We start from the raw sequence: 12,115 nt of genomic DNA, 5'->3' as shown, positions 1-12,115 counted from the left end.
TGGATTCAATATCTTCTGATGCAACCTGTTCTGTGAAATCACTTCGAGAATTTATTGAAGAGTTCAGGTGCTAAAGTAACCATTATCGCCAGTCAGTTCAGTCATATAAATACTACATCTCACCCGAGGAATGTGAAGGCATCATACCATCGGAAGAATGCTACTAGAAAGAAAATGAATGGTTGCTTGTTATTGTATCGCACTTTTTACTGAACACAGTACGGCTACAAATTATTCAAATAGAGGTGGCAGCTATTTACAAATAGGAAAAATCAGTTTCAGATGGTATCATATTGAATAGACAAATCATTAAAACAAAATTTTATGGAAAACGTTACATTCTCACTACTTTACGAGAATCGATAACAATTACTTTAAACCTCGTTTGGATATCTGTGTAGCTTTACGAAAATATTTCAAGCAAGGAAATTCTTGATTTTTCAATTATTTATAAAAAATAATCCAACGTGCCTGAACAGCGACTGACATAGCTCGCTGTCGCGAGCAAAATTCGAACCAGGATTGTCGCAGCCACAACGCGAAGTATTATCAAATGTAATATGGTGTCTTTGTCAAGAAACCTTCTGAACATGATTACCTAATAATGATATGAGGAAAGTCGACCACGTTCCATAATATGGCGTGGTAAACTCTGTGAATGATGATAGGGAAACACAATGCTGTCTGACATTAAGGTTTTCACAATATATAGAAAACATGTAATATCTTCCAGTGATGTCACAAAGATTCTGTCAAATGACTTCGAGAATGTATTGAAGATTTCGGGCAGTGAACGTAACCATTATCGCCATTCATTATACAACCATACCAATGTTACATGTCACTAAATGAAAGGGAGGGTAATAGTTTATAATAGTTTACTTAAACGTGAACAATGGAAATCGTATTTCTTAATCTTGGAAATGAAATATGGAAACCAAGGCATTGTTGGTCATCTGAGAACACATCGCTATATTCAAAGATTGTGTGATACATACGATAATGTACAAGGTCTGTAATTTAACCATCAGTCAGAGTGGTAATTCTAGAATGAAAAAGTGATTATACCCCCATATGATTATATCGTTGATGAGTACGAAAACACGCAGTGCAACTTCAAATTAATCAGGTAGAAGTGGCAGCGATCTACAATTAGCACAATTCAGTTTTAAGATATGGTGTCATTTTAATAAACAAATCATTCAAACAAGATTTAATAGAAAACGGTAAATTCTAACTACATTGTGAAACTCGATAACAATTATTGTATATCTCGTTATAATATCTTTGTAGATTAATGAAAATATATCTTTCGAGAAAATTATTAATTTGTTTGAATTCATATATAAAAATAATCCACCGTGCCGTAACAGCGACTGACACAGCTCGCTGCCGTGACCAGGATTCGAACCTGGGTTGTCGCGGCCACAACGCGAAGTACTAACCACTATACGATCACGGCTGTATTGGCGGATATACGGAGATGTCGATAAATGAATACTTAAAGGCGCTGACAAGCCGCTGAGAATTAATCCATTGATCGGCGATGATCCGTTGAACGATTTAGCGTTACGAATTAGATTTAAACCTGATGGTCTGATTTTGACGGATTTTATAGTTTTAATACTGTAAAATAGTTAAACGCTGGAATTTAAATTTTAATGAATGATTTCTGTAGTAACATGCATTAAATAGTCGGATGGATTGAATTTATTTTTATTATGTCAATTTACATTCAATGGTGTAGGTGATACTTTAGTTTGTTGTATATACCTTAATCTAAGGATCTTACACAGCAGGTGCGACATGTCACAGTCCATATTATCTCGCCAAAGTCATTCAGTCTTATCCAAGATAGCAAATACATGCATGTCAGGAACTTTGTTACGGAACAGTATTCAGAATCACCTTAGATTTAAAACGCCTTTTCATATTAGGGTTTGTGAACATTTTTCCACATGACAGGAACAAAATTGTTGTTTTTTTGTATTTTATCATAATGTTGTCTGTTAAACACAAGTAACAGTATCATATGACGGTTTGTACATGTTTGATAACGTAGGTTTGACAGAATAAAGGTGCCCTAGTTGTCTATATAACACGCCATCACATCATATCTATATCTGATCATATCGCGAGGTTTTGTTTATTTTTAGGCAAATAGTCCAGTATTAAAAATGATATATGAAATAAAGATACACATATTTGTATAGCATGTTTTATTTCAATGTTAATCCTTAGATTGAGGGCCACAACGCGAAGTACCAACAACTATACGATCACGGCTGTATTGGCGGATATGCGTTATTAGTTCTGAATATGCGTGTATTTATCGTCAACGAAACGCATTGCTGACCACAAATACATTGTATGTTCTTTTATAAATCTATACCAATCCAAGAACTAATTTTTCAAATGAAATTTTAATAAAGATATAACATTTATCAATATTTATTTAATATCTATAGAAATATTTTGTTTGTTGACATTCGAATGCCGTGTCTTTATCAAATGACCTTCTAAACATGATTACCTAATACTGATAGAAGACAGTCGATAACGTTGTATAACATGGCTTGGTGTACCAGTTATGAGGATGATAGCAAGACACAATGCCGTCTCAAATCAGGTTTTCACGATATATAGAGACAACAACGTAAAATCTACCCTTAATGTCAAAGTTTTTGATACAAAAAGTCAGAAGGATTCAATATCTTCTGATGCAAGCTGTTCTGTCAAATCACTTCGATAATGTATTGAAGAGTTCAGGTGCTAAAGTAACCATTATCGCCAGTCAGTACAGTCATATCAATACTACCTCTCATCCGAAGAAGGGGAAGATATTACACCATCAGAGTTATTATATTAGAATGGCAAAAAATTGAGCCTACCCCTCATATGAGCAGTTCCCGACTTCCGGTGACATATTGTAATTATGTCGTTGACATTTACTGAAAACACGCAGTGCAACTTCAAATTAATCAATCAGAAGTGGCAGCAATTTACAATTAAGAAAAATCAGTTTCAAAATGATTTCAAATACAAAGTATGTTGCATTTTGAATAGACAAATCATTCAAACAAGAATACGTTAAATTCTTACTACTTTTTGAAAAATCGATAATAGTTATTTTGTATCTCGTTCGAATATCTTTGTAGGTTAATGAAAATATATCTTGAGAAGAGATTACTAAAAAAATTAAATTCATATATAAAAATAATTCGCCGTGCCGTAACAGCGACAGACACAGCTCGCTGCCGTGACCAGGATTCGAACCTGGGTTGTCGCGGCCACAACGCGAAGTACTAACCACTATACGATCACGGCTGTATTGGCGGATATACGAAGATGTCGATAAATGAATACTTAAAGGCGCTGACAAGCTGATTGTCTTATCATGACGGATTTTATATTCAACTTACCGTAAAATAGCTTGACACTTGAATTTTAATTTTAAGAAATTATTTCCGTACTAACTTGCATTCAAATATGCATTAACTAGTCGAATTGGTTGAAATTTTCTTTGATTATTTCAATTAACATCCAATGGTGTAGGTAAACCTGTAGTTTGATGTATCTAAGGACCTTACACGACAGGTGCGATATGTCACAGTCCATATTATCTCTCCATAGCCATTCACACTGATCCAAGATAGCAAATACATGTCAGCAATTTTGTTATGGAACCGTTTTCTGAATCACCTTATATTTAAAACGCCTTTTCATATTAGAGTTTTTGAACATTTTTCCACATGACAGGAACAAAATTGTTGTTTTTTGTATTTAGTCATAATGTTGTCTGTTAAACACGAGTAACAGTATCATATGACGGTTTGTACATGTTTGATAACGTAGGCTTGACAGAATAAAGGTGTCCTAGTTGTCTCTATAACACACCATCACATCATATCTACTTTTTAGTATATCTGATCATATACCGAGGTTTTGTTTGTTTTTAGGCAAATAATCAAACATTGAGAATGATATATGAAATGAATATACACATATTTGTATAGCATGTTTTTATTTCAATGATAAAAAAAAATTACAAAACAAAATATTAAAAATAATCCGCCGTGCCGTAACAGCGACTGCCACAGCTCGCTGCCGTGACCAGGATTCGAACCTGGGTTGTCGCGGCCACAACGCGAAGTACTAACCACTATACGATCACGGCTGTATTGGCGGATATACGGAGATGTCGATAAATGTATACTTAAAAGCGCTGACAAGCCACTGAGAATTAATCCATTGATCGGCGATTATACGTTGAACGATAAGGAATGATTCCGTAGACACAACATATTTCCCCACATAGCAGGATAAATAACTTCAACGCATAATATATTTCCAGTACAGATTTATCATGTTAGTCTTGGAAACAGAACAGGTTACAATATAACTTAGTATGTTTAACGTCATAAAACAATTTCATATTTCAAATATACAAACATAAGTAACAAAAATATAGACGCTGCGAGGCAGACTCAGGAGTTAGTGGTCATTATTTTTGTAATCAACCCTCATGCGTATACATGGTATACATATTTATGATGACCTTACAATCAATACTGTCATTACTCCTAATAGGATTTATTTCGTCAAAACTATATATAATAGCACAGAGATGAAATTATCAAAATAACAATATATATATGCCAACAAAATAAAAACACGTTCATCAGTTCCCCTTCTCTACACTTCCATAGCCAGTGTATCTACTGACACCTGGTCTTTTTCTCCTTTTTTATTTTTCACGGGTTTCAATACAAACCTTTTAACTTTGTTCAAAGTTTGCCCCCTTTGGTCATTCTTGAGTTAGAATTACGACAGCTTCTTAATCATGTTCATACCAATCCGGCTGTATACACAGAAAACAATAACAACAAATTCAAATGTTACCCGAGTAAGAATCAATCCAACATTTCAATAGATAATGGCATGCGGAACCGAAACATTGGACATGAAGCTTACATAAAGAGGATATGATAGGAAGGGGGAGGTTGGAAAACACATGTTATGACCCCCTATGTTCATCACTGCTACATGTAACTATTGTGAGGGGTGTTAAGTATAAAGCGAAGACATATATTGTCGACACACACTCGTGTACTATCTTCTTCTCAATGGATATAATCAGAGTTATGTCCCCTGGCGTTTTAAACTGCCGACGAGAACATAATGTTCCATTCTAAGGAACTTTCACCACAGCTATTTCTATATCCAATCTAATACTCCGGAAGCAGTGATGTGATGATAAAACACGACAGAAAGCCGTAATACAAATTATGTATCAGGATTTATAATAGAATGTTTCAACAGCGGTATATTAGTACAGCTGTCCAAACTAGCGTTCCTTACACTATGGTATATAGTTCGATATACACTGTTCATTAGAAAGGAAACAATGAAACATCCATCCGGGTAGAATTGCTGACCATGTGGAACGTCTAAACAATAATTCTTACGGAGGCCATTTTCTTTCTAGCTATGTAGTTAACTTACTACAAGAATGGTCAAATCATATAACGTATGATTAAGTTTTATAGTTGAAGCTGAATAAACTGCCCAGTGATCCTTTCCTAGATTTGGACGACATGAGCCTAGCTCCCTTTGTATTACTGTACAGAGATTCAACTTTAGGAAGCGGCTTGATCATGTTTGCTTCCACGATCGGTCCAAAAGGACGCTTGTGTTTGATCCAAAGTGGCGGTAGACTTTTCATCTTAAACACAGTGTTGGTGACCGAGTCTTGTCTCTCAGAATAAGATGATGTCACACGACTACTGTTATCACCTTTCTTCTTGCACCAAGTGCTTGTCTTTGAACATGGACAGCCCTTCTTCTTACAGCAGTATCCAAGTACTAATATACCGAAGATAATCAGTGGTCCAAATATTAGTATGATGACGATGTACATCACATAGGTAGCACCATCCACGATTTGCTCTGTATAGGCAATATGATTCATAGATTTAAACTATAGTTAGTCATAGATATAACATCATTTACATTCACAAATTGCACATTTTTAATTCGATGTGGAACACAACTGCACGAATTAACAAGACAAATGATAATGATATTGACATATAATCTCTGTAAAATGTAATATATTTACATTCAATTTTAATTTAAATTCTTGAAATATTTTTATTTTGCATCATTTATTTCTATATATGCACATGCAATAACTAACTTGATGATATTACCAACACGTATTATTATTATGTATTATATAAAACGATATAAACTGTTTTCTTTAGAGTAATATCGCCGGATTTTATATTGTATAAGAAAAAGTATCGAACATATTTTTACTTACCACAGGTTTCTGTGAATAAAACGAAAAAAAGGTGAATTAATGTACTGTACGTTGTCATTCATGAAAGAAAACTTGTAGGTTTACAGATCACGAAATATACGGTTTTAATATGTATCAATTCATTGTATTGATCGAAATACACTTATCTTATCATAAGTTAAATAATCATTAATTTTCCAAAACACATTCTCGCCAGCACACCTTGGATGTCAAACGTTTCAATTTTTATGAACTTATCGATTTTTGAAACAATGCAATTAATATTTCTTTAGTCTTGTGATGCATTGTCAAAATACTATTTTTTCTGCGAAATCATGGATGTCCTATTCGGTGTCCAAAGGTATTTTATCGTATTCATTAGACTTCATACACTAGGTAACCGCCATGGACTGTATTACCCTTTCAATCTCATGAAATGCTTACGTTTTACATCACCAAGTTTTTTCATTGATATAGCACAAATTTGGGTTCTAAGTTCTCGAATGTAAATCGCATAATTTGGAATATAAATATTAAGTTTGATTTAAGTTTAAAGTGTTTTGTTATTCTATTCAAGGTTTATTTAGATCTGAACCGAAAAAAATGGCGGGGGTTACCTAAGAAGCTCTGTTCTGATTGGTTAAAAGTTGGTGGTAACTACCTAGAAATCTCGGTTTTTTATTGGTTAAAAATTTGCGGTGATTATCTAGAAAGCTCTGTTCTGATTGGTTAAAGATTGGCATTGATAACATAGGAAGCTCTTTTCTGATTGGTTGAAAATTGGCGGTGATTACCTAGAAAGCTCTTGTCTGATTGGTTAAAAGCAAAACAATTTTATATATCATCACAAGTAATGATCTGTTACGATTTTTAAATAATCAATGGTAATGACCTGATACGATTTTTATATCATCACTAGTGGTTTTCTGCTACGATTTTTATTCCATCACTAGCAATGATCTGCTACGATTTTTATATCATCACAAGCAATGATCTGCTACGATCTTTTATATCATCACTAGTTAAAATAACTGTTAAGAATGATGATAGACATTTTTATAACATTAATTGCGATACTTCACTGGTAAAAATGTAATGAATATGAAAACAAGTTTAATATATGCATTGTGTATTTATATCGTGTGGCTAGTATTCATGTTGCAATAGTCTAAATATATTTCATTGTGAATTGCCATCAACATATCTTTATGACTTACAATGTAATTTGTTAATACAGTATATTTAAGGTGAACATATCCACCATCAATGCTTTTCATTATAACAAAGGTTATCTATAAACGCGGTGATCATTTGCAGAGTAAAATATATTGAACGGTATCTGCGATGTTTGCCATTACATTAACACCCTTTCTCACCTGTCTGGCTGCTGAACTCCATGATTATCCCGGGGGTCGGGACTGATGTGGCGGTCTGTGAGGCATCCTTACAATATCTAGGATGCACTGTCAAGAACGCATTGCCTCCGCCATATGATATCGCCTTAAAGGTAGCAAATGATACAGGTTATGATCACTCACAAACGGTAGACACTATACCCCTTCATTTAGACCTAGTTTAGACCATAGATCGTCTGATTACTTCCCATTCTGGTCAAGCAGTGATAGAACAGTACCCCGAAATATAACAATAATAAAACAAAATACAAATACTTTTTATTTCTTATATATCTTACCACACATTAACATTGAAGCCACCCTATTACGTACAATGTAGGAAGTTACTATTGTCATGAACGGTCACATAGTAGCATTCTCCCTTTTATAGCGATGCGGGCGATAGACAAATATATTCCATTCGTATAATCTATAAAAACAGTTTCAATTTCCATATTTATAATATAAAAACGAATAGAGTGTTGGGTACATTTTTGCAACTGTTGTGTATACATCTATATTTGAAAAAGGTTAACGTAAATCATTTTGGACTTGAAGTTGAAGATCGAGTATCAACTCCTTCTTGATAACGCTTAATTTTTCAATATATATTAATACAAGGAAACGTCCACACGCACTGTCGTCCCTTTTTTCGAGTGGGGAAGACATTCAGAAGTGTCTTAGTGGCGACTTTTGGCAACCCCATTTAGGCTAAATGCCATTTTTAAAGTAATTGTTATAGGTTTGTACAATACAAACACACGGTATGATAGAGTTTATACTCAAGACAGGTATAGCTATGTCCATGCTTCAGAGTCATGAATGATTTTGCTGTATAAAATTAATTATAATGTTGATATTTTGGTGGCAATTTTCATTCAAACATTTTGTGTGAATTCTCTTGCTACGAGTGTTGAAGCATTCTTACCATACAAGTAAATCTGAATGTAGACGAATCATCGACTGTCGTGTCATTGTTCCACAGAGATAGATATATATAATCCCCGTATGTAGTAGCTCTCATACACATAAATAATCCTCCACCTGCAAACACAATATCTCTGACAGTTTATTCTAAGGAATTATTATTTTTATCAAATATTCTAGTCTTTGGCTCTCATTTAACATTTTATCAATATTAATTATTCGATTATTTTAAAAGAAAATAATAACGTTTGTATATTTTGAAACGGTGTCTCTAGCATACGAACATACATGTTAACGGGGACTAAATCCCACCAGCAGAGCTTATGATTACCCTTATGATTTACAGCTGTTAAAACGTAGAGGCATTCACTTACTAGAAAAAACCATGCTTGTTGCGCACGAAGCGTACGTGAACTGTTGTCGTGTTCTGTCCGAACATCCGACAACGGACGATCCGGTGCAGGAAGTTGCGCCGGTGTAGTCTTTTACCGTCACACTGCCGTAGTTGGCCAGTAGACCCGTACAGGAGGCCTCGCCTAGAGTGGAGTAGGGCGCTCCTTTAAGTACAATAACATCAAATAATTATTAAACAAACATTTATACAATGTTTGTTGTACAAACAATAATCAAACAATATAAGAAATCTAAAATTAAGTGGTAGTACAATATCAAAGGCAGAACATGCACTTCGATATCTTCTGATCTAAACATTAGCAACGAATCTTGGTAAGTTAAGAAGAAATGAAAATGGTCTCCGATTATAGGCGTAATAATGGCATATTAAAGAATGCATGACAAATAATACCAACAAAAGTATAAGAAGTAGACAACAGACAAGTATACATAACTGAAAAGGCTTTTTAAGTTTTTAACCTTTCATCGGATACGCACTAGATAACACCATAAACCAGAGTAAACCATTGTATCTTATGGTACCTACCACATCACATTCAAGCTACTCTCCTAGTTATTTCCTTAGAAAGGATAAAGATCAAAATCTATGTTAAAACATAATGTAAAATTACCACATCGCAATTAGGCTAATAACCTAGTTATCTCCCTTATATCAGAACATAATATAACATGATCAAATGAGTATCGATAAAACTGTAATTAAGATGAAGTTCCCTTTAAAGTAGCGCTAACTATAAGGCACACTGCAGCAGGACATTAACAAACAAACGTGATAATCTAGGCTATAGTATAAAGTGGAACAAGATGGTGAAGGGGAGGGGGGGTGTCGTACAGATTCGCTGATCATTCTTAAATAACAACAAAAACACATCAATTTATAAATATGTATAACGCTTACCATCCTTGACCAACATAATGAAACTGCTGTCTTCGTACGGCTCGGCTCTATTGCAAGCGTCGGTCATGGTAACTGTGACCGCCGCCACACGTCCGTAGATGTGTTCGTTTACTGTCTGTTCCACAGCTGCAATGTTGTATGTTATAAAGTTACTATAGAGTACTGACATATACCGAAACCCTAGTTCTAACTCAAAATCGATAAATCGGGGGTATAATATGCCAAAACAAACCATATGAAATACCATATATCTGTAACTCGTTTAATCCCCCCCCCCCCCCCCCCTTTTTTTTTTTCAAAGGTGATCAGTTGAGTTTGTCTTGGAATATATCAAATTAACCTCCATGCAAGTATTATATTGTTTCTCAAGAAAACTGAATTCATAACCCTCAAACAAATATCAAATAATTTTACGGACATGAAAATTATGTGTTTGGGGTGGGGCGGGGGGGGGGGGGGGGGGGTGAAAATACAATTGTTATCGTCATGACAGGTATGTAGTTTATAAATACAAATAAATCTTTAATAAAAAAAGGAAAGAGGGAATAACGGTTCACTTGTTACAAAAAAAAATCGTTTGCGTAACATCGGGGTGATATGACTTGAGTCAGTTCGCGGAGTTCCGATTGTGCAGTACATTGTATAAGGTCATATACTGCTCTATAAGATAAGTATGATTTATACCTATCATATATATATATATTACTTACTTGTTCCTAAGTAATAGTAGTACTTGTATGGAGACACACGTCTCAGCTCTATACACAGGTAGCCATAGATATAGCTACCAAATACAAGAGTCGTGGTGGTGGACCTAAAATACAAGAAATATTAGAATTCTCAATGTGCATTGCTTCCTTAATAACATGTATGTCACTTCCTGAGAATAGATAGTCGGGCCACTTAATTTCTATCTAGAGGTCAGACAGAACAATGTAAATATTATTGGAAATTCAGCAAAACCAACATCTTTGAAGATATGCCGTTTGTATTGTAGTTATCACAATAGGTAAAGAAATATTTATAACATGAGGTTCACAATTAACATATTTATTACAATAGGTGTAAAACATGTATAACATGATGTTTATATTTAACGTAATTATCACAATAGGTGTAAAATATGTATAACATGATGTTTATATTTAACGTAATTATCACAATAGATGTAAATATGTATATAACATGATGTTTACATTTAACGTACTGATAACAATAGGTGTAAAGATTTTATTACATGATGTTTACATTTAACATAAATATCACAATAGATGTAAATATGTATAACATGATTTCACATTTCTTCATTATTCCGTCTGTTTTAAGCTTGGATTACGATGTTGATGTTTATGTTGTGAATAAATGAAGAATGTTTCTCTGAGCTGAGGAACAGGTTCCCAGCTGGAATCTACCATTACACTTCAATGAATCAAGACGTCTCTGCGATCAATTAAACGGTGGAACTTAACCAAAAAATCAATTTCATTATCCCAAATCATTTTGGTTTTTAACCAACTGCGGGTAATTAAACGGAAAGGCGTTTTCTGTATAATAACGAACAAATGATTTATTTGGCATAAAACGCCAGAATAACTACCCTGTTCTCATAGATGCTATCTGCTTTTGTATACCCGCTTTTAACATAACTCATCGGGAAAAGAGAAAGCTGAAATGGACATCGTGATATCGAATGGTCAGAAACATTGAAACCTATTGTTTGATAACAACGAAGCAGTCGCAAAGTTGTTTTTATTTTTGATTTATTTATCTGTTTTTTCCTTAACGCAGAGATTGGCTTCAATAAGTAGAAAAATAATTTTCTGAAACATTAAAATGAACAAAGACAATTTGATCGCACTTGTTTCTGGTGTCGCGATATACATCATATATCAAAATTAGAAAATACCACTTAAACAATCGATACCTTATATAGATTGCACTTACTTTAGTAAATATTTATATCCTTGATTTTCCTCACACACAAAGTCGAGACTGCTAACACTGTAGGACATGAAGATGGGATAGTCGTCGATCATTGTGGAGTTGAAGGAGAGGGCTCCCTTGTCGGCGCTGTACCAAACGCCAGTGATCTCGTCTGGGAAGGTACACGCCTCTTCTGTAATTGAAGTTTAGATATATAGTTTGCAAATTCGAAGGACCGGATTACATGTTATATTG

The 12,115-nt window shown here is 34.3% G+C and overlaps 1 protein-coding gene and 3 non-coding genes across 6 annotated transcripts in view; all 4 read right to left on the bottom strand.

Moving 5' to 3' along the window:
- Positions 1 to 12,115, bottom strand: part of LOC117329019 — a 38,183-nt gene that overhangs the window by 14,732 nt on the left and 11,336 nt on the right. For 2 of the 3 annotated variants that reach the window (XM_033886697.1, XM_033886699.1), the window contains exons 2-9: positions 11,882 to 12,053; positions 10,648 to 10,751; positions 9,938 to 10,063; positions 9,000 to 9,182; positions 8,627 to 8,742; positions 7,681 to 7,804; positions 6,326 to 6,334; positions 4,344 to 5,949 (exon numbers count right to left, since the gene is read on the bottom strand). The exons of the other annotated variant lie outside the window; for it this stretch is intronic. In XM_033886697.1, the coding sequence (XP_033742588.1) occupies positions 5,537 to 5,949; positions 6,326 to 6,334; positions 7,681 to 7,804; positions 8,627 to 8,742; positions 9,000 to 9,182; positions 9,938 to 10,063; positions 10,648 to 10,751; positions 11,882 to 12,053 (1,247 nt within the window). In that variant the 3' untranslated portion in view covers positions 4,344 to 5,536. Of the gene's footprint in view, positions 1 to 4,343; positions 5,950 to 6,325; positions 6,335 to 7,680; positions 7,805 to 8,626; positions 8,743 to 8,999; positions 9,183 to 9,937; positions 10,064 to 10,647; positions 10,752 to 11,881; positions 12,054 to 12,115 lie in introns of those variants that run through there. 3 annotated transcript variants of the gene reach the window in all.
- Trnah-gug lies at positions 1,391 to 1,462 on the bottom strand. The gene has a single exon. It is a non-coding gene; the product is annotated as a tRNA-His (tRNA).
- Trnah-gug lies at positions 3,256 to 3,327 on the bottom strand. Its single transcript has one exon. It is a non-coding gene; the product is annotated as a tRNA-His (tRNA).
- On the bottom strand, positions 4,106 to 4,177 carry Trnah-gug. The gene has a single exon. It is a non-coding gene; the product is annotated as a tRNA-His (tRNA).

Source organism: Pecten maximus, chromosome 6 (genome assembly GCF_902652985.1).
Source record: "Pecten maximus chromosome 6, xPecMax1.1, whole genome shotgun sequence".
Taxonomy (NCBI): Eukaryota; Metazoa; Mollusca; class Bivalvia; order Pectinida; family Pectinidae; genus Pecten; species Pecten maximus.
Note: the sequence above shows the minus strand (reverse complement) of the source record. Positions and strands in the feature narration are given on the sequence as shown.